The sequence below is a fragment of the Balaenoptera ricei genome, chromosome 6, assembly GCF_028023285.1.
Source record: "Balaenoptera ricei isolate mBalRic1 chromosome 6, mBalRic1.hap2, whole genome shotgun sequence".
Lineage (NCBI taxonomy): Eukaryota > Metazoa > Chordata > Mammalia > Artiodactyla > Balaenopteridae > Balaenoptera > Balaenoptera ricei.
In genome coordinates, this window is record NC_082644.1 from 47554903 (window position 1) to 47581664 (window position 26762).

The 26762-nt window shown below is 41.1% G+C and overlaps 1 protein-coding gene and 1 long non-coding RNA gene across 4 annotated transcripts in view; one reads left to right on the forward strand and one right to left on the reverse strand.

Moving 5' to 3' along the window:
- The first annotated feature begins 163 nt into the window (after positions 1-163).
- Positions 164-23631, forward strand: LOC132367026 (uncharacterized). The gene is made up of 6 exons (XR_009503642.1): positions 164-433; positions 2511-2626; positions 4952-5095; positions 7747-7867; positions 10190-10362; positions 22709-23631. It is a non-coding gene; the product is annotated as an uncharacterized LOC132367026 (long non-coding RNA).
- Positions 11782-26762, reverse strand: part of TEK (TEK receptor tyrosine kinase) — a 101713-nt gene continuing 86732 nt past the window's right edge. For all 3 annotated transcript variants that reach the window (XM_059924629.1, XM_059924627.1, XM_059924626.1), the window contains 8 exons: positions 25191-25301; positions 22757-22947; positions 22090-22203; positions 17353-17423; positions 16332-16372; positions 15339-15435; positions 13675-13774; positions 11782-12825 (listed from right to left, as the gene is read on the reverse strand). In XM_059924629.1, the coding sequence (XP_059780612.1) occupies positions 12751-12825; positions 13675-13774; positions 15339-15435; positions 16332-16372; positions 17353-17423; positions 22090-22203; positions 22757-22947; positions 25191-25301 (800 nt within the window). In that variant the 3' untranslated portion in view covers positions 11782-12750. The remainder of the gene's footprint in view (positions 12826-13674; positions 13775-15338; positions 15436-16331; positions 16373-17352; positions 17424-22089; positions 22204-22756; positions 22948-25190; positions 25302-26762) is intronic.

Below are 26762 nucleotides of genomic sequence, written 5' to 3' on the forward strand. Positions count from 1 at the left end.
TTGAAAGGATGGTTGAGGTAGAGTTAAAGCAGGATAAAGAAGTGACACCAGGAGAGGAGCTGAGGGTCCCGGCCACGTTATGGGGAAGCAAAGGGAGGAAGGGGAGAAAGGCATTCAAGACACCGGTAATTATAATTCACCTTCAAAGTGCAGCCTCTGAGAACTCGGCTTCTAGGAGTCAGTGTTTCCTGTTTGTTACATAATAGCTAGAAAAGCAACATGCAGAGTTTTAGACTTTACATCAGATGGCTTGCATGGTGCAGTCTTAAAGATCCTTGTGGGTGAGACGCTCTGAGAATTAGCCACTCCGCCTTGTCAAGCTTGCTTGTTTTGATTTTTACTTTTCGTGTGGTTTGCAGTTCTTGGTGGCTCAGAAAGGCGGTACAGCTGTTGTGAAGGTGTCCTTGGATGCCCCGGGTGTCAGGTCACCAAGGTAGGACTTGTTCCCCAGAATGCTGCTTGTTTCAGAACCAGAGTTGCTGCCTCCTGCGCAGACCTTGGGGATCCATAAGCATTTGGTATAATCCACTAATTTTCAGTTGATGAAATTTTTTTTTTAATTAATTTATTTATTTTTGGCTGTGTTGGGTCTTTGTCTCTGTGCGAGGGCTTTCTCCAGTTGCGGCAAGCGGGGGCCACTCCTCATTGCGGTGCGCGGGCCTCTCACTATTGCGGCCTCTCTTGTTGCGGAGCACAGGCTCCAGACGCGCAGGCTCAGTAGTTGTGGCTCACGGGCCCAGTTGCTCCGCGGCATGTGGAATCTTCCCAGACCAGGGCTCGAACCCGTGTCCCCTGCAATGGCAGGCAGATTCTCAACCACTGCGCCACCAGGGAAGCCCCAGTTGATGAAATTTTTATGAGCTTAGTTGCTCTTGCCAAAACAAACAGTAACTTATTTGGCAGTGTTTGTTTCAGCTTCACGTTCATGACCAAAAAGAAAACCTAGAAAGCTTTGTGAAGACTTTTGTCAAGTTCCCACCCCACAGCGGGAATCACGGTGTATTTGCCGTGAATTGTGAGGTGGTACATTGGTGGTATGTTTTGCCTTATTTATGCATGTGTAAGGAACGTTCCCAAGCTCTCTCTCTCAATCCCACACAGCGCTGCGATGTTGTTCACACATTTTCAGATGAAGCAACTGAAGCTGAAAAGAGTTAAGTGACTTGGTGGGATACCTGCACTTGGTGATGGAGCCAGGAGTTGGCCCATGATCCTCTTTCTATTACTTATTAATTTTTCTTTATATATAATCACTGCTTGTCCTACTCATTACACTGCTGAAATTACATGGGTGGAAAATGTTATGAATACTACTGTTATCCCCCAAATCAGCATAAAAGCTTTAATTTTTAAAAAACTATTGTTTTTATAGAGACAGTAAAATATTTATAAGGAGTTATCTTCTTTCATATGAGAATCAATACTAAACAGTAGGGGAAAAACAGAACTTGGAATCATGAGACCTCAGAAGCTCCACTGCTTATCAGGCAAGTCTCCCGGATGCTCCAATCTGTAAATTATGAGGTTAATAATAACCCGACAGTGATGGTGAGAATCAGATACACTAATATATGGCAAAGTGCTTAGTATGTGTCAAACACCATGTGAACAGTCATCTTTAACAAAACAGAAAATTAAATTTTTGTTCCCTGTGGCATATTTGGAAAGCAGATTTGTGGAGTTGAATTTTAATAAATATAGAAGGGAAGTGTTCAGTTTTTAAGCTTAGATTTTTAATTGCAGACAATGAAAGCTGCTTCTGGCTTAGAAATCAAATATCATTACCATGTTGTCCTCTACTGTGCCATGTTTATATAAGCATAATATGGATTTTTTTTTTCATTCAACAAGGTTTATAACTGCATTGTCCAATATGGTATCCACTAGCAAACAAACATGTCGGTATAGAGAACAGAGTAGCAGTTACCAGAGAGGAAGCAGGGGAGGCCAAAATGGGTAAAGGGGGTCAACTGTATGGTGATGAATGAAAACAAAATTTTTGGTGGTGCAGCGTGCTGTAGTGTTTATAGAAGTCAAAATATAATGTTGTACACATTAAACTTATATAATGTTATAAAACAATGTTACCTCAATAAAATATTAAATTAAATTAAAAATTTAGTTCCTCAGTCATACTAGCCATATTTCAAATACTCAGTCCCCACTTGTGGCTGGTGGCTACCATATTGGACAGGACAGAAATAGAACATTTCATCTTCACAGAAGGTTCTTTTGGATAGCACTGACCTATAATGAAAATAATTGTAAAGCCTAAGCCAAGAAAATGAAATTATTTTTATTAGCAGAAATATCACCAACATTAAGGAAAAAATTAAAGCTTGGAACATCTTTTACATGACCGTCAGATCCACTCACTGGCTTTTGTTAGCAAAACTGAATGATAGGGTTCGATTGTATATTTCAGTTAGAAATATTCCTTTAAGATATCTAAGATGTTAAAATATGTTTGCCCAATATGATGTTTAAATTTAATATTTCTGTCTTTATAGTGCTATACAGCCAAAGGTTTGGAACTTACTCAAGTGACAGTGGTTGATCCCAACCCCCAGGTGGTCTATGATACATTTGTGAAACCAGATGAAGAAGTCATTGACTATAACACTAGGTATGCATTATACACAGGGGTTTGTTTTTGAAATTATAGAACATCCAACATGTCCTTTGAGTTTTAGCCTAGGTACTTTTATTGGATTCAACTTTAGAGCACGAGTTAACACTGTTTTCTTTTAATTAATTTGTTTATTCAAAAATATTCATGTTCTGTTGAGTACCTTGCTAAAATTATGCAGACACTGTATTAGGCCCTGGGTAACAACCCTAAATGAGAGATACGGCCTCAGCACTCATGGTGTTTACATGTTGGAGTGGTAGGTAGGAGGCTAGAGAGACAGACAAAAATATTGAACAAGTTATTTTATTCATTCATTTATTCATTCAATCATTAATCAGTTTCTTCTGAAAATACCATACTATTCCCATTAGATGAAAATTTCTATAATCCTGTAGACATGTCGCTGAGTATATGTAGCTTTGATACGGCATACGGAACACTGGTTCAGTGCAAATTCTATTTTATTATTATTATTAAAGTAGGACATGTTTCTGATCCAAATTCAATGCTAACTTGAGATAGTATGATACAGATGTGCCTTTAATTTTTAAAAACCTCATATAAAACACCCAATAATATCACTGATAAATTGAGTTGGATTTCCTAAAGGCATATAAGGCATATGACATGACATATTTATATATTTATTTAAATATATCTATTTAAATATAAAATAGAAGACATTGATCTTATTCTACAATGAATATTTAGAAGTGTTAATTACTGGTATGATTGTATTTATTCAATTTTCTTTAAATAACAAATTCTCCAATGGTACTTAAATATGATGTATGTGTGTGTGTGTATACATGCACACATATATACATACATTTGTATATATGAACAAATATGACTTGATACACATATACACGTGTATATTATATGCACTATATACTATAGTACATAGTTTATAGTATTATAGTATATATAGTATACATAATATATATTATATATGTGTATGTCCATAATTTTGGAGCACAGTAAGGCAAGGTGGTCAAGTGAATTAAAAGTTGTTGTGATAAATTTTGAGAATAATTATAAAGAATTCTGCTAACAAGCATTTTTTAACCTAAATTTCCTCATGGTTCATAAAAATGGTTGTATACATAAAAACTCAGTAAAAGTTGCTGTTATCAGAAAATGCATTTTGTTACTAATCTCTCTCCTGACCTCATTTGATTTTTTTTTCCTACTCATTTTGGCCATATCCTAATGGCCCCATCTATTTTATATTTTACTCTTTTTTTTTTTGGTTTATTGAGCTGTAATTGACAAATAAAATTGTACTATATTTAAAGTTACTGTACTCTTATTGGTTCTTGTTCTTCCATGGGTTTAGCGGAATCTTTTCTAACTCCTTTTTGGAACAAGTCAGGAAATGCTTTGCTGATTACTGATACTCATAGTTGCAAAATGAGAACTGAAGGTCTTGCTTTAAAGATAAAAACTTGAATCTTAAAAGAAAAAGTCAAAAGGATTCAATGCATTGCATTCTTTTAAAATGGCTTTAAAATGAACCCAAGTACTCCATCCATGATCCTCTTAATTCAAATATTTGATTATGCGTCACGTTCCTTAACTAAGCCAGATGATGGAGCCAGGTATCTTTTGTTTCTTACAGGAGACAATAATATCAACATACAGCTTACGTTGAAAATACCTTTGCAGTATTTTTATCTCTTTTCTCCTAATTTGCAGTAAAGCACAGCAGTAGCCACGTTTCTGAACACTTATTTTTAGTATGTGCTTCATGAAAACCACTAGGATAGTCAGTTTTCTGCATGTATTTTCACTGTTTGCACGTATTTTCATTGGGTCCTTATAAGCCATTAAGATTGGTAATTGACCCTACTTTACAGATGAGAAGACTGAAAGCAGAAGGCTAAGTAACTTGTTGAAAATCAAATATAATAAGTAAATGGCAGAGTCATAGCATAGCTCAAACTCAGGTTGTCTAGACTCTGCTTAGGGCTCCGTCTGCTTTTCCATGCTCCTCACATTTCATCTTTAGCTTTGCCTTAATGGGAGATAGACTACTTAACTGTAATTGACAAAACTCAGATTATACAAAGATGAGAGTTCACAAAAGAACTTTATGAACTTGTAATAATGTCTCCCCCTGCCTTACACGATTGATCCAAATTATAAATTTTACTAGGTTATATCAATATAACCTAATAAAGGGATAGTTGGCAGTCATACAATAAGATCTTTGTTCTGTTCATCAAATGCTTGTCACATTGAGTCAGTAATGTGTTCTAACTATAACTGATGAAATCTACTTAGTTGTACTCTTACATGCACTTTGTCTCTTATTAGGATAGGTTTTCTGGTGCGGTTGAAGATGACTTGAAGGACACGAAAACCTCAATCCGTGATGTGCACACCACCTTGTTGAACCTGTTCAGTGCTGACACTGTACTAATTGGACATAGCTTTGAACATAGTCTCTATGCACTTAAGGTAGAGAGTTAGAGGCTCATATTCTTACAAAACTCTACGTGTTAATGTGGTAGTCGTTATCATTGTGTTATCACTGATGCTTGATTTGCCCTTTTAGACAAAACAAGATAAGAATCACTGTGCTGATGACTTTGTCCAACTCTTGTAAACCAGAAGCAGTATAAGATGCCCAAGTCATTTGGCTAAACAAGATCAGAAAGAAAGTCCATTATCAACTGTGGTAAAACCAAAATCATTGTTTTGACATGGTCTTAGATCATTGTCTTTAATATTCAAGTGGGTAAAACTACGTTTATCTAATAGGTTATTGTAGTCATGCCCTGGAAGATACTTTTTCATATTAAGTCAGGTAGACTTATAAAGCCTACCTATAAGGTAGGCTCAAAATCACATGGCATGTTCATTTTTCTTGGCATGATAGACTCGAAAATCTCCCCCTTAATACTCCAGGTTAAAATGGTCTGTTCTTTGCTCCATGTTCTGGAACAGGTGTCAGCACACTATGGTCCATGTTAGCCACCTGTTTTTGCAAATATTTTTATTGGAACAGGGCCACCACACCCACTCATTGATGTATTTTCTATCACTGCTTTCATACTACAGTGGCATTGTTGAGTAGTTATAACAGAAGTGGTATGGCCTGCAAGCCTAAACTATTTATAACTCGGAAGAGAGAGTTTGGTGGCCACCCCCGATCTAGAACAGTGCTCTGCAACAGAACTCTCCGTTCTATATGTTCACTATCCAATATGGTAGACACTAGCCACATGTGGCTAGTGAGCACTTAAAATGTGTCTAATGTGACTGAGAAAACGATTTTTTCATTTTGTTTACTTAATTTCAGTAGTTACATGTGGCTGGCGGCTACCACATTGCACAGCGCAACTCTAGAACTCTGGGGACCTTGACTATTTGTTTCAGCCACCGCTAGGACTTACCTTCTTGCCGAGAAGGGCTAGTTCTTCTTTAGTGTGAGAATGTAAGTAAGGCCATTTGATTTTCCTAAGTGAGTATCCACCTCTTTCCCTGCAAAGCTGGTACCATGGTATAGATAGTTGTTTCACACAGCACTGTTGTCTCTGCATGTGACAGATGAGACTGGAATGTGCTTCCTCCAGACCCCCACCAAAATGTGAGCAAAGAGAGCTGGGGATGTAAACTTTCTGGAAGAAAGCTCTTCACAGGGATGTCCTTCTGTCACCTCAGCAACAGCTTGTCTCAAACTCAGTTTCTCACTGTGACTTTCCTGTCTCTCATTTTCCAGGAACCGTTCTATTTCACCTGTCTTCCAGACCAGAAAATTTGAAACCACTGTGTTTTTTAATTCCTTGTCATCAGTCTGTTTCTTTCACCCAGATTACTCATAGATTTCTCTATTTCCCCCACCACCTTCTTTTATGTGCTCAGTATTCTGCAGCCAGGAACCAGTGTCTAGGAGGTGGCTGACACATTAAAAGTGAGAATTTAAGGCGTTTATGGATGGGGCGTAGTAGGTGCTAAACATTAAACTTCCAACCCCTTTCTTCTATTTTTTTTTTAATAAATTTATTTTTTATTCATTTATTTAATTTTTGGCTGCATTGGGTCTTCGTTGCTGTGCACGGGCTTTCTCTAGTTGCTGAGAGCGGGGGCTACTCTTCGTTGCGGTGCATGGACTTCTTATTGCGGTGGCTTCTCCCGTTGTGGAGCACGGGCTCTAGGCATGCGGGCTTCAGTAGTTGTGGCATGTGGACTCAGTAGTTGTGGCTTGCGGGCTCCAGAGCTCAGGCTCAGTAGTTGTGGCGCACGGGTCCAGTTGCTTGGCGGCATGTGGGATCTTCCCAGACCAGGGCTCGAACCCGTGTCCCCTGCATTGGCAGGCAGGCTCCCAACCAGAGTGCCACCAGGGAAGCCCCAACCCCTCTCTTCTTGATCAGTCTTTAAATTGCTCTTGTCCTGAGGCTAATCTTCTTCAACGCTTTTTCAAAGTACAGCTCTTCTAACAAGGAATCCAAACTGGTACCTGACAGTCTAGGCTCTCAGTTATCTGACCCCTCTCTTATTGTATCACTATTTCCTACTTTATTAAATCTCAGGAAAAATTTATTCACCTTCTTCCATGTGTAAGCAGAGGGGATTTGGACCTAGATGGGACTAATCTTTGTCCACGCTCCCTCCCCAGGGACAGACAAACCACTGAAATGGGACTTGCACTAGAGTGAGGTGTGCCCGCACCTCCGCTGAGTCACAAGGTGGGAGGAGCCTGGCTCACCCTTTACCGCCCCCAACCCCGCCAGTAATTATTGGAACCGCTCTGAGCTCATGCTGCCCCCTGGTGGTGCTCTCTTGGTAGGAAAGTGGACTTGGACGTCAGGCTGCTGAGATTGGATTTCCTTCTACCCTGCTGACTCAGCTTAGGCAACTTTCTTAACCTCTCAAAGCCTCAGTTTCCTTGGCTGTAAAAAGGGACAATAAAATACCTACCTTGCTAGGTTACTCTGCAGGTTGTAGTGAGATAATCCACGTGAAGCGCTTAGCGACTGGCCTGTTGTAACTGCGCATGTTACTTGCTTTTGTAGCATAGTTACTGCTGCTACAGTTACTGTTGCTGCCATCAGTTTCCTTATTCTTTGGGAAGAACGTCTAAAGAATTTTTCTCTTTCATTTGACAGTTAATTCATACTTCAGTTGTGGACACGACAGTTATGTTTCCTCATCGGCTAGGCTTGCCTCACGGAAGATCCCTTAAAAGTCTAGTGGCTGACTACCTATGGAGAATCATTCAGGATGATGGTAAGAGCCTGCTTGTTCGTGATAAATATCGGGATCCTAAGTCTGACTTGAGTAAATCATGAGGTTCATGGTAAAGGTCTACTGTTTGAAATGCTGCCCTCTGGGTTCTCTTCTTGGGTAGAGAATCCTAAAGCTTCTGCTTAAGTTGTTCCGTGCTCACTGCCTGGTATAGTCCTAGATGTTCCACAGGCATCAAAACAGCAATTCAACTGAGACTGGTGACCACATCATGGTTCAGCAAGTTGCCTGACCTTGGAATTCATGCATAAAACTTTTGTTGGTGTAGAGATCTAATTCCATTCTAAATTTTGCTGTGTACCTCCTTTCAGATGTGATTTTCGTGAAGCCTAAAGAGATTCTAAAATTGATTGGGTCCAAGTTATCTCACCCAGGGTAAATAGTGTGTGTTGCGTAAGAAGAAGTATAGCTCAAATTCAATAGATTCATGCGTGCACTTGCTCTGTAGTGGATTGGTACAGAGGTTTTGCTGTCAGAACTTCTTTTCTTTTTGGTTTTTCTGCTGAAAAATACCCAACATTAAACAAGTTAATCAAATACAACAAGTACACCCACCAACTATCCTGTTAGTGGCATTGTGATATGCACGAGATACATGTCTGGCTTGGAATGGAGGTTAGTTACTCTGTACATTTCATGTATACCCATATAGGCCCCACTTTTGCACAAGAGGGAGAAGAAAGTTAATTTTGAGTATGTTAAAATTATGTTATAATGCTGTATGTTTCTACAGATGCTCCTCTGATCATGTCATTTATTGTACAAAATACAGATTTTACTTTATGGTCTTTACTCTTTCATTCTCTGTCTATTAGACACTAACCAATACCATCTTGCAGAGAATCTTTAATTTACATTATCTGCTTTGTTAAAAATATTCATATCTCAAATTCCCAGAAAATGCTCTTATAAAATTTGTAATGTGTTCTACTGAAAACAATCTGGAACCGTGGACACAAAAATATTTCACCTAACAACAAAAAATACGCTATGTAAAACAAAATCTTCTAAAAGTTATATAATACCACAGTTCTCTCAGAATAACACAAACAATAATATACCATTTTAGAAGTGTGGTCCATATGATTTTTCTCATTTAATCTCGGACGTCATTTATTATTTTCACCAGAACTGTAGGCTTGATATTTTGGGTAGATTTCATCTACTTTTTAAAACCATGTCATTTTGAATCTAAGGTCACTCTTTGTCTAGAGAGGTGTACTTTTTCTAGCATCCCTTATTTCTGGCTTCTTGTCAGATCTCTGTCGTTCAGTGGTACCTGTCACTTTGTTGTTGTATCTCCCTGGAAATGAGGTTCATGGAGAAGGTACTGGTGTGCTATCCAGTCATAGCAATGTAGTGACCACATGACTGAGGACAGGTTACATAGAAAAAGGGAGATGCTTGTTCATCTGGATTTATGTAAAACATTTCTAAAGCAACCAGTAGGGGTTGTTCTAGGTATGAAATAATGAAATATTGATAAGTGGCCAGTGGTAATTTTGTTTCAAACTCAAGACTTCGTTTTGAGACCATCCGTGGGTAACATCACAGAGTTGTCTATGTCTAATGTGTTATTTTATATTCTATACTATTTGGAGGTCACGATTCAAGTGAAAATGCAATTGCCTGCATGGAACTGGTACTCTGGAAGGTAAAAGACGACCTGAAAGGAAAGAAGTAACCACTTTGCCCAAGAATATCTTAAACCTCTGCATTGCTTCCGTGACTCCTTGGCCTCCACTGCGGGCAGTAGAGTTTGGTCTATAATTACATGAGGTTTCTCCACACTTTCAAAGAGAAGAGGTGAAGGAAAAGCACTGTTGAGGTCTATTTATTACATTTTAAAGGTTGAATTTCCACAGTGATTTCTAAAGTTGTGACTGAGGAAGAGCGGGGGAAGGAATTAGGTTTTTTTGGAATTTGACTCATCTTCGTAGGCCGTGTACAGATAACAGTGGAAGATGGTTTGAAGTTGAAGTAATGGGTCCAGGACTTTCACAAAGGTCGTTTTTCAGGTTACTTAAATTTCTTTTACTCTCTAAATACTTAGAACCATTATACTGCTTGGAGATAGAAACATCTTTACCTAACAAAATTGTAAGTTTTCTTTAGATCATCTATATAGAAATAGAAGTGGAGATTTTCCTCACAAAATATATGGAACTAAATGTAAACTTTTCAGTGTACTATTAACATAAAAGTTCTGGTCATTTGGCTATTGTGTAATGTGTTTTTAATCTAACTGGTGTATTCTTACTTGATTTTGATATCAACAACTCACTGATTTTTTTCTTTTTTAAGGCAGTGTCCTATGGCTCTTCTAAACACACTGAAATCTAATCTATATACCCAGTACTGGAATCGTCTAATTCCTTTAAGGGGTTGGTTCTCTCCTTCTTAACTGCTTTTTGATAATGTGGAAACTGGCCCGTGGAAATGACATGACTTTATTCAACTTGACTATTGACCTTTGAGTAAGTATGAATCTTTATTATTAATGCTGTTAACATGCTACAAAACTACAAAGGTTTCTCTGCCAATGGTAGGGATGAGACCCAGAGCTGTCAATCGTATGGTCTCTGTGTCAGGAGTAAATTCAAGTTGATGGTGATGATGTGCCCTCAGTAAGAACACCTCAGGTTTGCTGCTTTGGTACTTTGAATTTACAAGTAAATCTTAAGTATCACTGAATTCCTTTTTCTTTTTTTAAAAAAATTATTTATTTTTGGCTGCATTGGGTCTTTGTTGCTGTGCGCGGGTTTTCTTTAGTTGCAGTAAGCAGGGACTACTCTTCGTTGCTTGCAGTGTGCAGGCTTCTCATTGCGGTGGCTTCTCTTGTTGCGGAGCATGGGCTCTAGGCGCGCAGGCTCAGCAGTTGTGGCGCACGGGCTTAGTTGCTCCACAGCCTGTGGGATCTTCCCAGACCAGGGCTTGAACCTGTGTCCCCTGCATTGGCAGGCGGATTCTATCCACTGTGCCACCAGGGAAGTCCAGTTCCTTTTTCTTGATACCATAAGTACTTCCTTAGTCATCTCTTATACTTGACATGAAGTAAATTTGTAATGATGTAAATTTTAAGTATTTTAAATATATGTAATCGAGAAGGTCAGGCTGTTATAGAAAAAGCAGCTGTTATTGAGTATTCCAAAGCCACATGCAAAATTTGAAGACATTATCTACATTTTTCAGATCATTCTTGTTCTTGTTCAGTTCCATGTACATGCAAACCAAGAGTTGTCAGGAGTATCTCCATGACATTTGGGTAAAAAGCAAAAAGGAACTATTTGTATGTATATATATATATATATATATATATATAAATAGTATATATATATATGTGTATATGTGTATATATATATATATATATATATATATATATATATGTATATGTATATATATATTTGGACCTACTTTCAATGGCTCTTCATTCGAGCCCCTAGTTGATGAAATAAATGCTGCGACAGCAGTCTTGCTTTTGTTGTGTCTCCACTGCATATGCTGTTGTGGATGAAGAGCGTTTGGGACAAATACAGTTTCCTGGTCATTGTTTCTGATGCATAAAGTTGAGCAGATGGCAGGAATATGGAACATTATGCAGTATGGTGAACTATTAACACTGCAGCACAATTAAAAGCGATTCTAGTTCTAAGCCCTCAGTTCACATTGGAATACTACCTGAGGTGCAAGAAAACAGATTAGACAGTAGGATACTTCTGGAAGACATTTCTAATCTTGTGAGCTTGAGATATGTCTGGTGGCATATACCCACCAACTGCTCTCTGCATATTACCAGCAAGGTAGAGGATGATAATTTAAGGTGTTTAAGGTGTTTTTCTCAAAAGTATAATACAGACGTTTGGCAATACCTATGAGACACATTCCTGGACAAAATGTGGGTAGGCAAGACATTTATTCACTTACTATATGATCTCAGTGTAGCATGTGCCTACAATATAAACGGTAAACTCACAAATGATCAAAACTAAAACTTTTTACAATGTGCAATACAGGTAGGGATGTTAATCTGATATGATGTCACATGTCTCCCAAATATAACTAACTCCAAGCTTCCTATTTTAATTTCTTAATAAACACATCAATGTTATCAAACTAAAACTAAATCCTATTAATTTATCAAACTTATACTTCTCTCAAAGTTCTTAGGCTTCTAAGGAACGAGATTTAAATCTGTTTTTCAGTGTTAGCATTCTGGACCAACTTGTGGACTCTGGAAACACATGACAAAGTTGTCAAATTATGAAATGAAATTGGGGTGGCTTCTACAGGTGAGGGGGAAAATTTAGAGATAGAAGAAGCTCTTTTATATCGCTTAGGTACAGACTTAAATCCATGTCCTGTAAGAACTCATACATTTCCCCTATTTTTCTCACCTGTGCTATCAGGATCAGGTTTACAGTATTTTCTTCTACACAGCAAAACATAACATCCAATATATAGGTAAATATCAAAAATATCAAAAATATCTGGGACAATAATGAGTTACGCACAATTAATGAATAATGTACAATTACAATACAGTAATTGTACTCTCACACCTTCCTGTAAAGTCCATGTTTTTAGAAAAATATATTATTGCATATGAAACCACAAACAGGCATTCTGATTCCAGCACATTCTTACTCAAAACAGTATATACAGTCCTAATAGAGTCAGAGGGTACTATAGATTCACACACAGGGGTCTTACGGTGAATGTCCCAGACAGACAGACAGCAATCTATATACACGTCCATATTCTATGTCACCTCTCTTGACACAGGCTTGCTTGCTTGGCATCAAGCTCTCAAGGGTCTCTCATGCCGGTGAAGAGGAAACAGAATATACAGCTGAAGATGGTCTGTCCTAGGCTGCTTCTTCGGCAGAACAGTCGATTCCCGCGTAGGTAAATTTCTCATAAAGTGTGGTATTCACGTAGGTCTAGAAGAACAGGAGTGGTTCAGGGACACAAACTGGCTCAGTCCTGCCTCCGCCAGGGGCAGTTACAGTAATACCCCGGTTTCCTGGCCTTGTTTCAACTCAAATGGAGATACTTGGGGGGTATTTTTCTATCCTCATTCCCTCTGTTGTGTTTAACAACTTTCTTCCTGAAAAGCATCCCTTGACTTCTGCAAGTAAGATTGCTTCCTCTCACTTGTTTCAGTCTCCAGCTTCTCTTTCTCATGGTCTCTCACTGGTCCCTCCTGACGTGCCCCACATCCTCTCAGGCCCCTTCCTCTGTCTGCTTCTCATCTCCTGCTGTGTGACCTCACCCACATCTCTGGTTTAATTACCAACTGGGTTTTGATGATGTTCAACATCTACTTCCCTAACCTAGATTTGTCTTTCGAACCTCAGATCTGTATAGTCAACTACTTTCTAGAAATTTTGATAGAATTCCTGACCCTCCCCATAGTAACCTGTAGCCCACGCTCTGTTGTCTACCTGCTGTTTATCCTTGGGCAAGTCACTTTTCACCCTTCTAAGTCTGTTTCTTCCTCTATAAAATTAAAGGGTCAGGCTGTATGACTGATGAGATTTAAGATTCCTTCTAGCTCGAATAAGCCAGTTCTATATGTTGTTCTAGTGTGTGTGACTGTATCTTATATAGAAATCTTATTTCCTCCAAAATTGTAACTTCCTCAAAGTTGGGTCCACATCTTTTATGTCCCTATAGCACCTAAGGTCATGCTCAGGAGAACCTGTTGACTTGTATCAACTTTTTATTAACCACAATGGACACATGAGGAATTGCAATTAAAGAACCCCTGGTTTTATCTCCATACTCACCTTTCGTTCTTCTAACATCCTGTTTAAGGACACCAGGATCTGGGCAAATGAGGGCCTTTCATAAGGCTTCTCCCGCCAGCATTGTCTCATGAGATCATACCTTTGAAAACAGAGTGAAAGGGTTAAGTCTACAACTGTGCTTCAGGCCTGGGTACAGCCAGGTGTAGGGTACAGCAAAAAAAGAGAATGTAGCCACCCAACGCATGGTCATCATGCTTAGCCAGCAAAAGACAAAAGTACGGCACCTAGGAAGGTTCTGTTAGGCCTCCCATCTCCCCATCCAAGTCCCCTTTCTTCTCCCAGTAGATCTAGTGCCTGCTTTAGGTACCATTCCCACGGGATCTTGGTCTCAGCTATTCTGATCATCTGGAAAGAACTGAGTTACATGTCTAGGGCAGCGTATCCCTTGGAATACCACACCTCTCAAAATGTCAGTGTTTTATTTTTTTAAAATGGCCCCGTGCTCAAATAAATTTGCAAAATGCCACCCATCGCATCTTCCTCTTAGGGATCGACCCAGGAAAATCTTGAGAAGAAGTCATTCCATTAAAAACAAACAACCTTTTTGACCAGGTTTAACCTAGAAGCTTCCCAGACATAACTGAGCACAGAACTCTTGTGTCATTTATTTACGTCTCACACTTTCCACATAGTTTAGGAAGTGCTGGTCTAAGTCAGTACTTTCTCAAATGTGGCCAGAACTACTTGTATTGTTAAAATGCAGATTCCTGCGACCCACCCTAGATGTACAGAATCATGTCTGGGAATGGGGCTCAAGATTTCACATGCTGACCAAGTGACTCAGGGGAACTGTAGCGCACAGAGGGCTCTCAACCATCATCCTGGGGTGTTAGAGATTCTATCAATAGAACAGTTTGTACTTTAACAGAAGTTTCATAAGGGCTGAAAATATCACTCCTTATGGAATGAATCTCAGAAGGTGGAATTTTAGGGACTTTGTCCAATGATGGTTCAAGTACATCCAGGTTTTCCCAGGATGGTCTAGTTTTATATCTCTTGTAACATAACAATAATAGCACCCTATTTCACCCTTAGAAGTGGCTTGGTTTGGATGATAAGTTACTTGCTCAGCCTAGAGCCTTGCGCTCTTCAAATCATGCCAGTTAGGCAGCAACTTACATTGGTTAGTTCTGGGAATGGCAACATCACTAAACATAATCATTATTCCCCTGAGAGGAATACTTATTCCTGGAAAGTAATCCTCATAGAGGTAAGATTTTATGAAGAAAAATCTGTCTTCCTTAATATAACAGCTCTGAAATCTCTATCCCCAACGTTAGTCTCAAGGTTTCATACATTTATTCATGGATAATTTCATGAATTTATTTCAGATGTTTTCTGCATTTGTTGCCCTTTCTCATTTCAACCTTAAGATTCAACCAAGAATCATCACCTTAAATTCCTCCTGGATTTCTATGCCTAGAAAGCTGTTATTCCCTGCCCACTGCATCACAGTCTTAGTTTCAAGAACCCCCTTGTTTCTGACTATCTGGGGTGTGCGTGTGTGCGTGTGTGTGCGTGTGTGTGTGTACATATAGGTGAACATATGTGTATGTATCAGATAGCTCCTTCATTAGAGTCAGTCCAAGAAAGGTACAGGGGGAAAGTTAGGATAAAATGGCCCCGGGTGAGGCCTGACTTACACCTCATCATCACAGTTTAGGGGCTTCTCCAATCTGTAGCCCTGGGGCAGCTTCTCGTAGAGTTCTGCACACGTCATCCCACAGTAAGGGGTGCCACCTGGAAGACAGGAAACGGTGCGCCCTAAGCCCCCTCGGATGCAGAAGGCAGCATCTCCTGCCCTGAGGCTATAGAGCCAAGGGCCTGGGAGAAAGACGGGGTGTGTCAAGCGATGCTGAGCCCCGGCGTGATCTTCCTCCGGAGCAAGCCTACCACACGTCACAGCGGGACTTCGGCTACAGACCGTGCTCCCGTGCGGCCGCTCCCTAGTGCAGAGATGCACCATGGTCTCCTTCCTTCCGGTGCTATTCCTCTTCCCCAAGTCTGTCTACACACAGCACATCTATTGTGCCAATGACATGGATCTTTTTCCTAACTGGAAGTCTGTATTTATGTTACGCAATTCCTATTTTATCTATCAATGTTAATTAGAAAAGCAATACATGTTTATTGTGGAAAATACAAAAAATAATGCAGAAAAAAACTACTTTTTTTTAATCCTTCTGTGTAGTCCTCCCAGTTTTTTTCATGTGTAATATTTATAAAACTGGGATTATGGGAAATTTTTCCGGTTTTTGGCATGCACATTTTCACATGGTGTTAAATGGCCTTAGAAAATGTGACTTTTCATAGCAGCATAGTATACTGTCTTCAAGCTGTAGAAGTAAACTTATGACAGCCCTGTGACATCTGTGTACAAGCAGAGACAACTCAGAATGAAGTTCTTGGCCACCAGGTTATTAGTATTAAATATGACCTTAGACACAGGGCTTTCATAAAGAGAACCATGGGAATAAACACACTCAAACATGGAAACCCGTAAGGTTCTTTTCCCAAGTGGCATCTGTTGGCACCGAGTACAAATGTTACCCATGAAAGTAAACGGTAAAGGAGTCCGGGAGGGGCCCACTCCCTTTGCCTAGAGCCTCACCTGGTAGGTAGACATGGATACTCACCTAAGCTAACAATCTCCCATAGTAACACGCCATAGGACCATCTGCAGAGGGACAAAAGAGAAACCAATAATCAGCACGCATGTTGCCCAGTCAACTTTCTGCCCAGAAAGCCAGGGCGACTGAGCCTAGGTCAGAAAAGGAAAAGTTATAGGTCTGTTTCCTAGGCTAGGGCCTTGCACACAGCATGCATTTATCTCCTCTCCCGCCAATGGAAGTCTTATAACAGGGAAACAGTGTTAGTTCTGCCAGAGCTCCCACTCGCTTTAGGTAGAGCATGCAAGGTGGAAAGCTGGAAAGCAGGAGATTCTAAGCCAGACAGACCTGTGTCAAATCCCATCTCTGCCACCTGATATTCGTGTGACCTGGAACAAGTGACTAGAACTCCCGAGGCCTCTTAGTGTATTCTTCCAAAAGTGGGGACACCAATTTCTTACTCAAAGTTATGCAGAGATGATGTGAGAGAACATATAAAGGCACACACTGAAGACAGAGTAACACTCTGGGCCTCCGTTCTTCCTCCTGAAAAGAGGGAACCTGGGCAAGAGGGCTCAGGCCTCAATCCCAACCCTTCCATCCCCCGCCAGCCTGAGACTTGTGACGCAGGCTGCAAGCAGAGATGGTTCCCACTGTGTCTGTCTGCCTTCCATCCCTGCCACCTCTGACCCCCAGCAGCTACTGTGGGCCACCTCCTCTGATCTAGGTCCTCGTGCTGAGGTCAGTCTGGGGAGTGGAGCCATGGGAAGGCTGGGATGTCCCTTGCTCCTCTGGAGATGAGGAAGTCACCACTTGAGGTCACTCCTCGACAGAAAGAAACCCAAAGCCTGCCACCAGGGAAAACTGTCCCCTCTGGGGCTTCATTTAGTCTGTGATTTCCTGGGATTAGTGATTAGCTTTATTCCCCAGAGGGATACGATATTCCTGCTTCTCTTTAAAACCTCTTGTCAAATGGATATTTTTCTGGGACAAAAAAAAAAAAAAAAAAAAAAAAAAAAATCCCTCAGCAGTGAGAGGCTTTACTTACACGTCACTGTTGGTTGTATACACGCTGTAATTTAGTGACTCGATCGCCATCCAGCGCACGGGGAGCCGTCCCTGGAGAGAACGAGGTGAGATGCCGCTTAGGCTGGACAGGGCCCCTTCCCAAGGCTCGCCGCTGGCCTGAAGCTGGGTCTCACCCAAGTCCACGGCGGGGGGGGGTCCCCAGACAGAAGGCGTGGCAGACTCAGGAACTGTTTTGCGCATGTCCCACCCACAAGTGTGCTTTTAAATTCAAAGACCTGCAAATTGTGTGAGTGTCCCACTTACCTCAAGGGGCCCCTACCACAGTTTCATATAAAGAAAAACAACGATGTGTGCACACGTGTGTGTGTGGATGTGTGTGTCCTTTCACTGGTCACTCAGTTATTCCCTTTGTGGCTGTCAGAGGCACTCAGAGGTCTGAAAGGAGAGACAGGCCTAGGAACTGAGAAGTAAGCTGTAATGCAGGAAAGGCTACAGTGATGAGAGGAGACCGCGTGTGCCTGGAGGGGATTGTGCAGGAGTTTCCAGAGGGGGAGACACATGAGTTCGGTTCTGTAAGATGTGTAGGCACCGTCAGGTAGATGGGGGAGGAAAGAGCGTTTCAGGCCAAAGGGAAGAGTGTGCCTGTGACTCACAGAGGAGGTGATGACTTCTAGCCAGTGCCACGTGCATTGGGTTTGGAGACAGGATGACAGACACTTGCCCACCCTTTGGGTGCCTGGCCCCAACTCCCTCCAGGTTTGCCCCATTTCTTGGCTTATTGAGTCCAGGCTGGGGAAAATGAGATGTGGACTGGAAAATGTGAAGTTTGTCTTCTTTTTTTCCTAGTTTCCTCAAATTTGCTATGAATTTGGGTTGGGTTCCTTTCCTCTCAACCCACCCCAGGAATACATGAACCCTACTGACAGATGGATCCCTCCTTCCCAGAGATCTGTCCAAGCTCTAACAGTGGCATTTCAGCTTACATTAGCCAGCGGGTGGGGCAAAATCAGTAGTATTTAGGGGATCTTTCTCAGCCCCCCTCAAAACTAGAGCAGGCATTCTCCCAGACTCCCCTTCCATGAGACCAGCCCTGACCTGGATCCCAAGAATTCTTCCTGAATGTGAAATTCTCTCCCAGTTCTTTATTTACTGGCACTACTTTGAAGCTCTTTCTGACCATAAATCCCAAATGGTTGTCCTGTACTTTAAGGTTTAAATATAAAAATATCCTTTCTCAAAAAAGATCCATGGTTGCTAGGGGTGGGGTCGGGTTTGGGGTCTGAATAGGCAGAAAACAGGATTTTTAGGGCAGTGAAAATCTGTAAGATACCATAATGAAGGACATATGTCCTTATAAATTTCTCCAAACCCATAGAATGTACAACACCGGGAATGAGCTTTGATGTAAACTATAAACTTTGGGTGATTATGGCATGTCAGTGCAGGTCCATTGGCTGTAACAAAGGTACCACTGTGGCAGAGGATGTTGATGATGGGGGAGGGTATGCATGTGTGGGGGAGGGAGTATATGGGAAATCGCTGTACCTTCCTCTCCATTTTGTTGTGAACCTAAAACTGCTCTAAAAAAATAGTTTTTTTTTAAAAAAGGATCCTTTCTCACATCTACATCTTCAGTGTTCTCCTCAACATCCACGCCTCCCTTCTCTCTATGTCCACCCTACCCCATCTGTCACCTGTTTTTCTCTCTTCCCCTTCACAGCTATGGAATGGAAAGAGTTGTCTACATTTCCTGTTTGGTCTTTGCTCTCATTTACTCCCAACCTGCTGACCTCTGACCTCGTACCTCCTAATGACAGATTTCCATGCGCACTTCTTCCTTGTTTTTTATTTGACTGCTTTTGGATCTGCCCACATGTGTCTGTCCCTACTGCTATCACCTTGGTGCAGGCCACCATCATATCCTGCCTGATGACAACCACCTCTCCACGGATCTCCCAGCCTCTAGTTTCACTCCCTAATGACCTGTTCTCCACATCACAATCACTCTAAATGGCAAGTACAACCATGTGGTTCCTTTCCTTAAAGTTCCTTAATGTCCCTATTGTCACAAGATCCCCAATGTTTAGGTGAGTCCCCAAATCCTTAGCTGGCATCCAAAGCTCTTCAGGACCTTATCCCCACTTGCGTTTTAACTCCAACCTTGCCTTTTATTTTTTACTTATTGCCTTCCACAAGCATACTCTCTTTTCCATAGTTCCAATCACAGTGAACCTAACCATTTTGGAACTTTCCACTCCCTTGGAAAGTTACAACCTTGCATTTTAACTCTCCCTCTTTTCTGCATCACACTCCAGCCATATTGAATTACTTAATCCCCAAAGGTTCCATGCTTTCCTTTGCCTCTCGATTTTTATATATACCACATCCTCCAGGTCATCCACTTCATTCTTACATCTCCAATATCTATTTGACATTTACTGTAAAGCTGCAGTGTGCTTCCTCTGAGCTCCCATGGCACCTGTACTTTCTTCATCCTCAGCCTCATCCACTGTTACGATTGTTCATTATGTGTCTCTGAGTTCTTTGAAGGAGAACACTGTGTCTGAATTATATTATCCCCAAACCTAGCACAAGCATGAAACATTATAGTAATAAATAAATCCATGCTGACAGGATCGATATATTAATCAATGATAGTAAAACCCCAAATCACTTAAGTACGTTACTTTGCAACGTTTCCAGTATTAGAATCGCCTGGGGGGATTAAAAAAAAAAAACTGATGCAGGATGCCCTCCCCAGAATAACTGAATCAGAATACCTAAGCCGTAGGACTCAGCATCTGTATTTTTCAAAATTTCCCCAGACGACTCTAGGTGCAATAGGAATTGAAAATCTCTGACTTAAATGATAGGCCAGAGAAAGTGGCTCCTCTGCCCTCTGGTGGTGTCTTGCTATACTGCACCCTTCTTGCAGGGAGCTTGGTCCTCTCCAACCCCTTCTCTTTTCTCCCCCTACCCTCACCCTGTCCTTTTCCTCCCCAGACCCCATGCTGCCACTGCACACTTTGCCCTTCCACTGGGAGACAGACTTGAGCCCTACCAGTGCTCTGCCCCTCTAAGCACTCCTCCTAAGCTCCCCAAGATACAGAAATCCCTACCCTTTATGAAATGCCGAGCAAACCAACCTTAGCTTTGGGGGACTAAGGAAAGCAACCAAATAAGATGCGTGGATTACGGGGCTAAACTGTGTTAACCTCTCTTTCCCCTCATCTGGGGCAAACCCCCGCCCCACCCACGCCAGAGTGAAGGAAGGAGAGGGATTCTGTGATGGAGATAAGGGGATTCTAAGGAGGATGCTTCCAGAAGGAGTGGGGAGAGCCGGAGTAGATGCATGAGTGGTGGTAGGTCCTGCTTCTTTAAGACCAGCCCAGCTCCTTCCCAGAGAAAAGTCTGCTTTGAATGGGGCAAATCTGAAGAGTTTAGGGAAAAAAAAAAAATATTGCCTGGAAACCAGCCCTCAGGGAGGCACCTCTGGCTTCCAAAAAGTGCTGATGTTAATAAGTATCCAGGACCAGGGGCATGGTGGTCTCTAAGAATCAAAGGAGACTAACTTCGAAACCGCATCCAAGAAGGGAGTGGAAAGTTCCAAAGTGGTTAGGTTCGCTGTGATTGTAACTATGGAAAAGAATGTATGCCTGTGGAAGGCAATAAGTAAAGAATAAAATAAATTCATCGTGTCCAGGTTGTGAACTGTGGACCATTTCCTCTTGAAAGCATTCTTGAGTATTATTTCTGTGCTATCTTGTCAGTAACTAAAATAAGTATATTGAAGAGAAAGGAAACCTGAGCTTGAGGATAAACACAGAAGCCTGAGCCTTGCTAGGAGGCAATTTGGTACCCACAAAAGTAAAAGGACCCTCTATATGTTATAAGAACTGGAGTCATCCCAAGAAGGCTGAGCCCAGGTAATGCTGGGAGAGCCAGGCCAGTGGAGTGGACCTACCCAACACGTGCAAAGACTACAGGGTGTGTCACCCCCAATGCCCTGCATTGCCCACCCGCTCAGGGAAAGCAGAGGGTGGTGGCATGTTGTCGGCACAGCACTAATGTCCAGGAATGTGGCACGTCCAGGGCTTTATGATTCTAGGGTGGACAAAAGTAGCAGAATGAGTCCAGCTTCTCTCTTCTAACACTGTGGTGAGGTTCTCCCGGGAGCTTGTATTTGAAGATAAAATGTGACTGTTTAGGAGACTAGGTATCATTAGGTGAAAGTGGATTTCATTGGGACTTGAAGAGTGAGCAGAGAACTTTTGGCAAAGAGGGAAATCTTATATGAGCATTTAGAAGTTATGAGTTTCTCTCTAGAGCATCCTTGTGATTTAGGAACCTCATTAATTGATTTCCTTGATGTTTTAGAAAGTATATTAAGTGTCTTTTTCCCCCTCCTATGTTTGCTGTGCAAAAGGGGACTGTGGGAGCTCTCCAGAGGTTTCTGAGTGAGACCAGACCTCAGGGTCTGGGCTGGATGTAGACCTGAGTCCCTGCAGCACGAGGCTTGCACGTTCAATTACTTGGCCACATGTGACAGGGCCTTCTTCATTGGTAAATGTGGACCCTCCAGTCATTTTAGGAATCAAAAATGAGAAAGGATGTTTGCTGGGCCAGGGCATTATCCAATGGGGAAAATGGTCAGAGGCCTCAGTTGTCACAGAAAGATGGTATTCTAAGAGAAACGACATCAGGAGAGAGAGGGGTGCCCCGGAAAGGATCTCATCAGCGTCTGTTCTGAACTTACCATCGTCTTTTTCACGTACACTTCTTGACCTCGGGACAATCCAAAATCAGCTATTTTGGCTACATAGTTTTCACCAACTAAAATGTTCCTGGCAGCCAGGTCCCTGTGAATAAACTGAAATTAAAAAAAAAAAAATCATGTATTTTCAGCATCGCATTTGCTTGTTCACTCCATTTTGTTTCTTGCCTAGGGGCAAGAGCTTTGGGAAACAGAGAGGTCAGTGTGAAAAGGGGTTTTCAAAAGTCACCAGAATCCAGTTCCCTTAAAGTTCCTCTCCTAAAGGCTCAGTGAGTGGATTCTGCCGAATGACCCACATGTCTCTGGAGGAGCAACCTGGAAGCAAAACCAGGTCATGAAATCTTCCAGTTGCCATGAATGGCCTCTGCTACTGTGCATTATTTAGAGCCATACCAAGCTAAGATCGGTGAAGGCACCTCACCGAATGTACATGATGAGAGTCACTAGATAAACATACCGTCAGTGTTGGGCATTAACTTCTATATAAAGAGATGGAACATTAGCAAAGATATGAAAGTTAGAAGATTGTAAGAAGGAATTAAGGAAGAGAGAGGGACCAAAAAAAAAAAAATGTACAAACTTATCTAAACTCTGATTCCAGAGAGAATTTCAGAGGAAAGATGTCCAAAGCAAGGTCCTCAGGACGAACCTGTTTTTGGCTCAAGTAGTCCATTCCCCGGGCCACATCTGCTGCAAAGTGGAGGAGCTGCTGGGAGGACAGCGTGGAGGCGGTGCTGTTAGCGATGGCGAACGCGGGGTCCGTCTCCAGCACGCGGCTCTTGCGCAGGAAGTCAAGGAGGTTGCCGTGGGGGGCATACTCGATGGCCAGGTACAGGTAGCCTGTGCGGGAAGGGAGAGAGCACCACTTTATCAGTAGCCCTAAGCTGCCGTGATATTTCTGAGATGTGCTATGATTCTCGGGAACCGCTTATAAACCTCTGTTTTATCGTAAAGTTACACATCTAGTGGTACCAACCTCGGTAATGCTGGGGCCAGGAGGAAGACAGGTGACATCATTCCTGCAATACTTAAAGTGCTTGCTCTCAGGGTTCCCCTCCCCACCCCTACCAAACATAGAGGGCTTCCTGTCACCTACTCGGTGACACTAGTAGAATGAAATCAAAGCATTTGCTTCCAGACGATCTAAGACAGCTAATCCACATCACTTTTCATTTTTTTATTCAATCAATATTGAATATCAAGAACCTAATATGAGCCAGGCATGTTATTCCAGTAGGAATCTAGCTTTTCCTGAGGTTATTTTTTTTTAATCAAAAAACAACAATTAAATATCTATAGCAGAAGGACCCACACCAGGTAACTTTCTCTCTCTCCTGCCTTCTGCTTCTCCCTAAAATCTGGAGTAAGTCAGTGTATTGCTGAGTAGGTCACTAGTCAGCAGAGTCTAGGGTCAGGGATTGCATTTTTGCTTACAGAAACCAGAAAAGTCAACCTTTTAGGAAAAAAAATAAAACAAAATAGTTCCTAGAGGAAACTATGGTGCAGTGTCTTAGTTTTATTCCAAATGGCTTTCTCCTTTTTCTTTTTTAATAAAATGTAATCTGCTTTGATAAAAACATTGATCTTTGGAGACAATGAAAAGTAAAGTGGTTTTACTGTCTTTTAAAGGTGAATTATTTGGGTTTTTTTTTTAATGTCGAATGAATTTAAACTTCAAAGATATTCTAAGAAAGTGAAATTCTCAAAAAAAAAAAATCTTCTAGCACTGAATCCTGTTGTACTATAAGGAAAGATATACTTCAATTCTGGTATGAATGTGCTTTCTCACTTCTTTACTGAATTATAAATTTTAAGATAGAGGGAAGAGAAATGGGAACGTATTGTATGTGTATAACTGATTCACTTTGTTATAAAGCAGAAGCTAACACACCATTGTAAGGCAATTATACTTCAATAAAGATGTTTAAAAAAAAAAAAATTTTAAGAGCCAACCAATAATGTGACGATAGAGCAAAATTTTAAAAGATATATATTCTTCTGTTGTTGTCAGTTTCTTTCTTTTTTTTTTTTTTTAACTTTCATTTACTGCTGTCCCATGCTGATTACTGTTCTCAGGAAATAGCTCAAAAATAAATGTCATTACTTCATTATTTAACCTAAGAGACATGATCTGGCTTTCAGAATTACACCCTTATTGGGTCACAGAATGATATACTGTTTGAAGTACCAGTATTTTTAGTTTAATAAATTGAGGAAAAGGAAGTAGTCTCTTTTCCATTGTTGGTATTTGTGCTGCAAAGTCAACAAGAGGTTGTCAAGTTTGTAAATAATTACTGTGTGGAGCTTTTTTGTTGGAGCAAATTTTTCCACGAGAAATTAAGATTAAGCATAGAGTTAGACCTACAAACCCAGGTAGCATGCAGAGGTAAAGCCATGAAAGATTTCTTGTTACCTACTCATTCACAGCTAGTTACACACATTACAATAGGAAATACTCAATAAATACCTGAATTAATAATATAAGTTGAACTTAAGAGTATGTGTGACATAGGATAGTTGTAAAACTTCAGTGTTATTGTACAGGGCATTGTTTTGGATAAAAAAAAAGTATTGATACTATTAGATATAAGCTTATTATTATTATTTTAACCTAAGCATCACCAGTGCTTTCACATTACAGTAGATTAATGGCATTCACAGATTTAACATTCAGAATATAAGTTCCTTGGGTTTGGAGGGAAAATGAAAAGGTAGGCAACTAACAAGAACCAATCTACTTCACTCTTCCTGGTGCTGAGGGCTGCCTCAATCCACTTAGTAATAGCTGAGAAAACCTCTGGATTAGCAAAGGTGAAGGCATGTCGGAGCCGTGGATATTTTTGGGCAGTAATAGCTGAACCACGTCAGAGGCCAAAAGATTCAGCCTTGGGATCTACCTTCAAAAAGATACTAAATCTCAGCACGATCTATTAATGGGACCAGACATTCAGACTGAAACTTCAACTTAAAAAAAAATAGATAACAATCTTAGATGACTGTGTTTCCTAATTTCAATATGGAATGTGCCTGTTTTTAAAAAAAAAAAAAAATCTGGCAGGAAAGCCAGGAAAAGAGCATCTTACCACGATGTTCACACGCTCCCAAGAGATTGATGATGTTTGGGTGGTGTCCAAGTTTACAAAGCACCTCCAGTTCCCCAGCGAAGTCCCTGTGGTCATCTTTGGAAGCATATTCTGGGAAGAAAGTAAAGAGTAGTGATCCCTTTCTGTTACACCTCTTCAGAAACAACTGTCCCCCCTCTGCTCCCCAGAACCTTCAGGTACACTCAGCCACCATTAGGTCTGGAAAACTGTAGAAATCAGAGATGACTATAATGCAGAAGCTTCTTTACTATTGGGGGCTGTCCTGTATGAAGTAGGATGTTTAGCTGCACCTCTGACCTGACCCACTAGATAAAAGTAGCCCAACTGAAAATGTATCCAGAAATCACCAGATGTCCCCCCTGGGGGCAAAATCACCCCTGCTTGAGAACCACTGCTTTGAAGTTTTCCTGTTGAAGCTCTCAAATACCCAGGGAAATGATTTGGTCGAGATGGAGCTGCGTCCATTCTTAGACTCTGGCTCTCCCAGCTAACTCTACCGTCCAGAGACAAATATGCTCAGGAATAAAAACAAAGTTGTAGTGAAACATCACCAGTAGTGTACACACCTTGCTTTATTATAATAACTTTACTTTTTGCCTAAACCAGTCCTACTGAAAAAACTCAAATCTCAATGACATTTTCATAGAAGTTGCTTGGTAGTCAGGAAACAGTTGCATTTCTTTCTGTTCCTTTCATTCCATCTGTCCGCTAGCCCTTTGATCAGAGGGAGAACCACCAATCAGGCTGAAGAGAAAGCTCTTTGGCTGACCCACAACTGGCTGATCAGCCTTGAGTCGGTGACAGTATGCTATTATGGCTTTTTGAAGAAATAACATTGGGGGAAGGGGTGAGAAGGGAGCTGGTAGCCATGTGCATGCTTGAACATGCTTGGAAATTATGGGAATGTTTCATATGGGCTAAGGGTACCCATAAGGCTGACAAGTAGGCAATTCCAAGTCGAGGACCCTGTTTATACCACAGGGACCTGAGGGTCAATACCTTGGGAGCATTTAAAAAACAAAGCACTTTATAATAAGGTTGTCAGTAGCTGCCCTCTTTGCATGCATGACTTTTCCTGCAAAAACTGTCTGCCCTGGTGCCCTGTTAAGCTATTCTACCTCTTCACATGGGCATGAGATAGACAATCAGCTCAGGTCAGATGCCAATAAAAACTGATGCTACAAAGTTCTACACCCTCTCTCCTCTCACTATTTTTACTGCTTCCTAAAGCTCCCTGTAACTAAAGTAGCAAAATGAAAAAGGGATTTCTGGATGCTAAGCAAGGGGGGTGTGTGTGTGTGTGTGTGTGGTTTGAAACATTACTGTCTCTAAGCATAAATAATACTGTGTTTATTTTGTTTGGTTCATTTTCTGACATAGTGTTTTCTAGCAATGTGGAAAACAGCGATGATTTAAAAAGATTTAGGGTTAATTGTCATCTTAGGCTTAATATTGCAGTCAAAAAGAAGGAAGACCCATCAGCAACCTCAGAGAGTCCTTATTATGGAGCTGCCCAATGAAAGTAGTAATTACATTGCTGGCTCTAATACG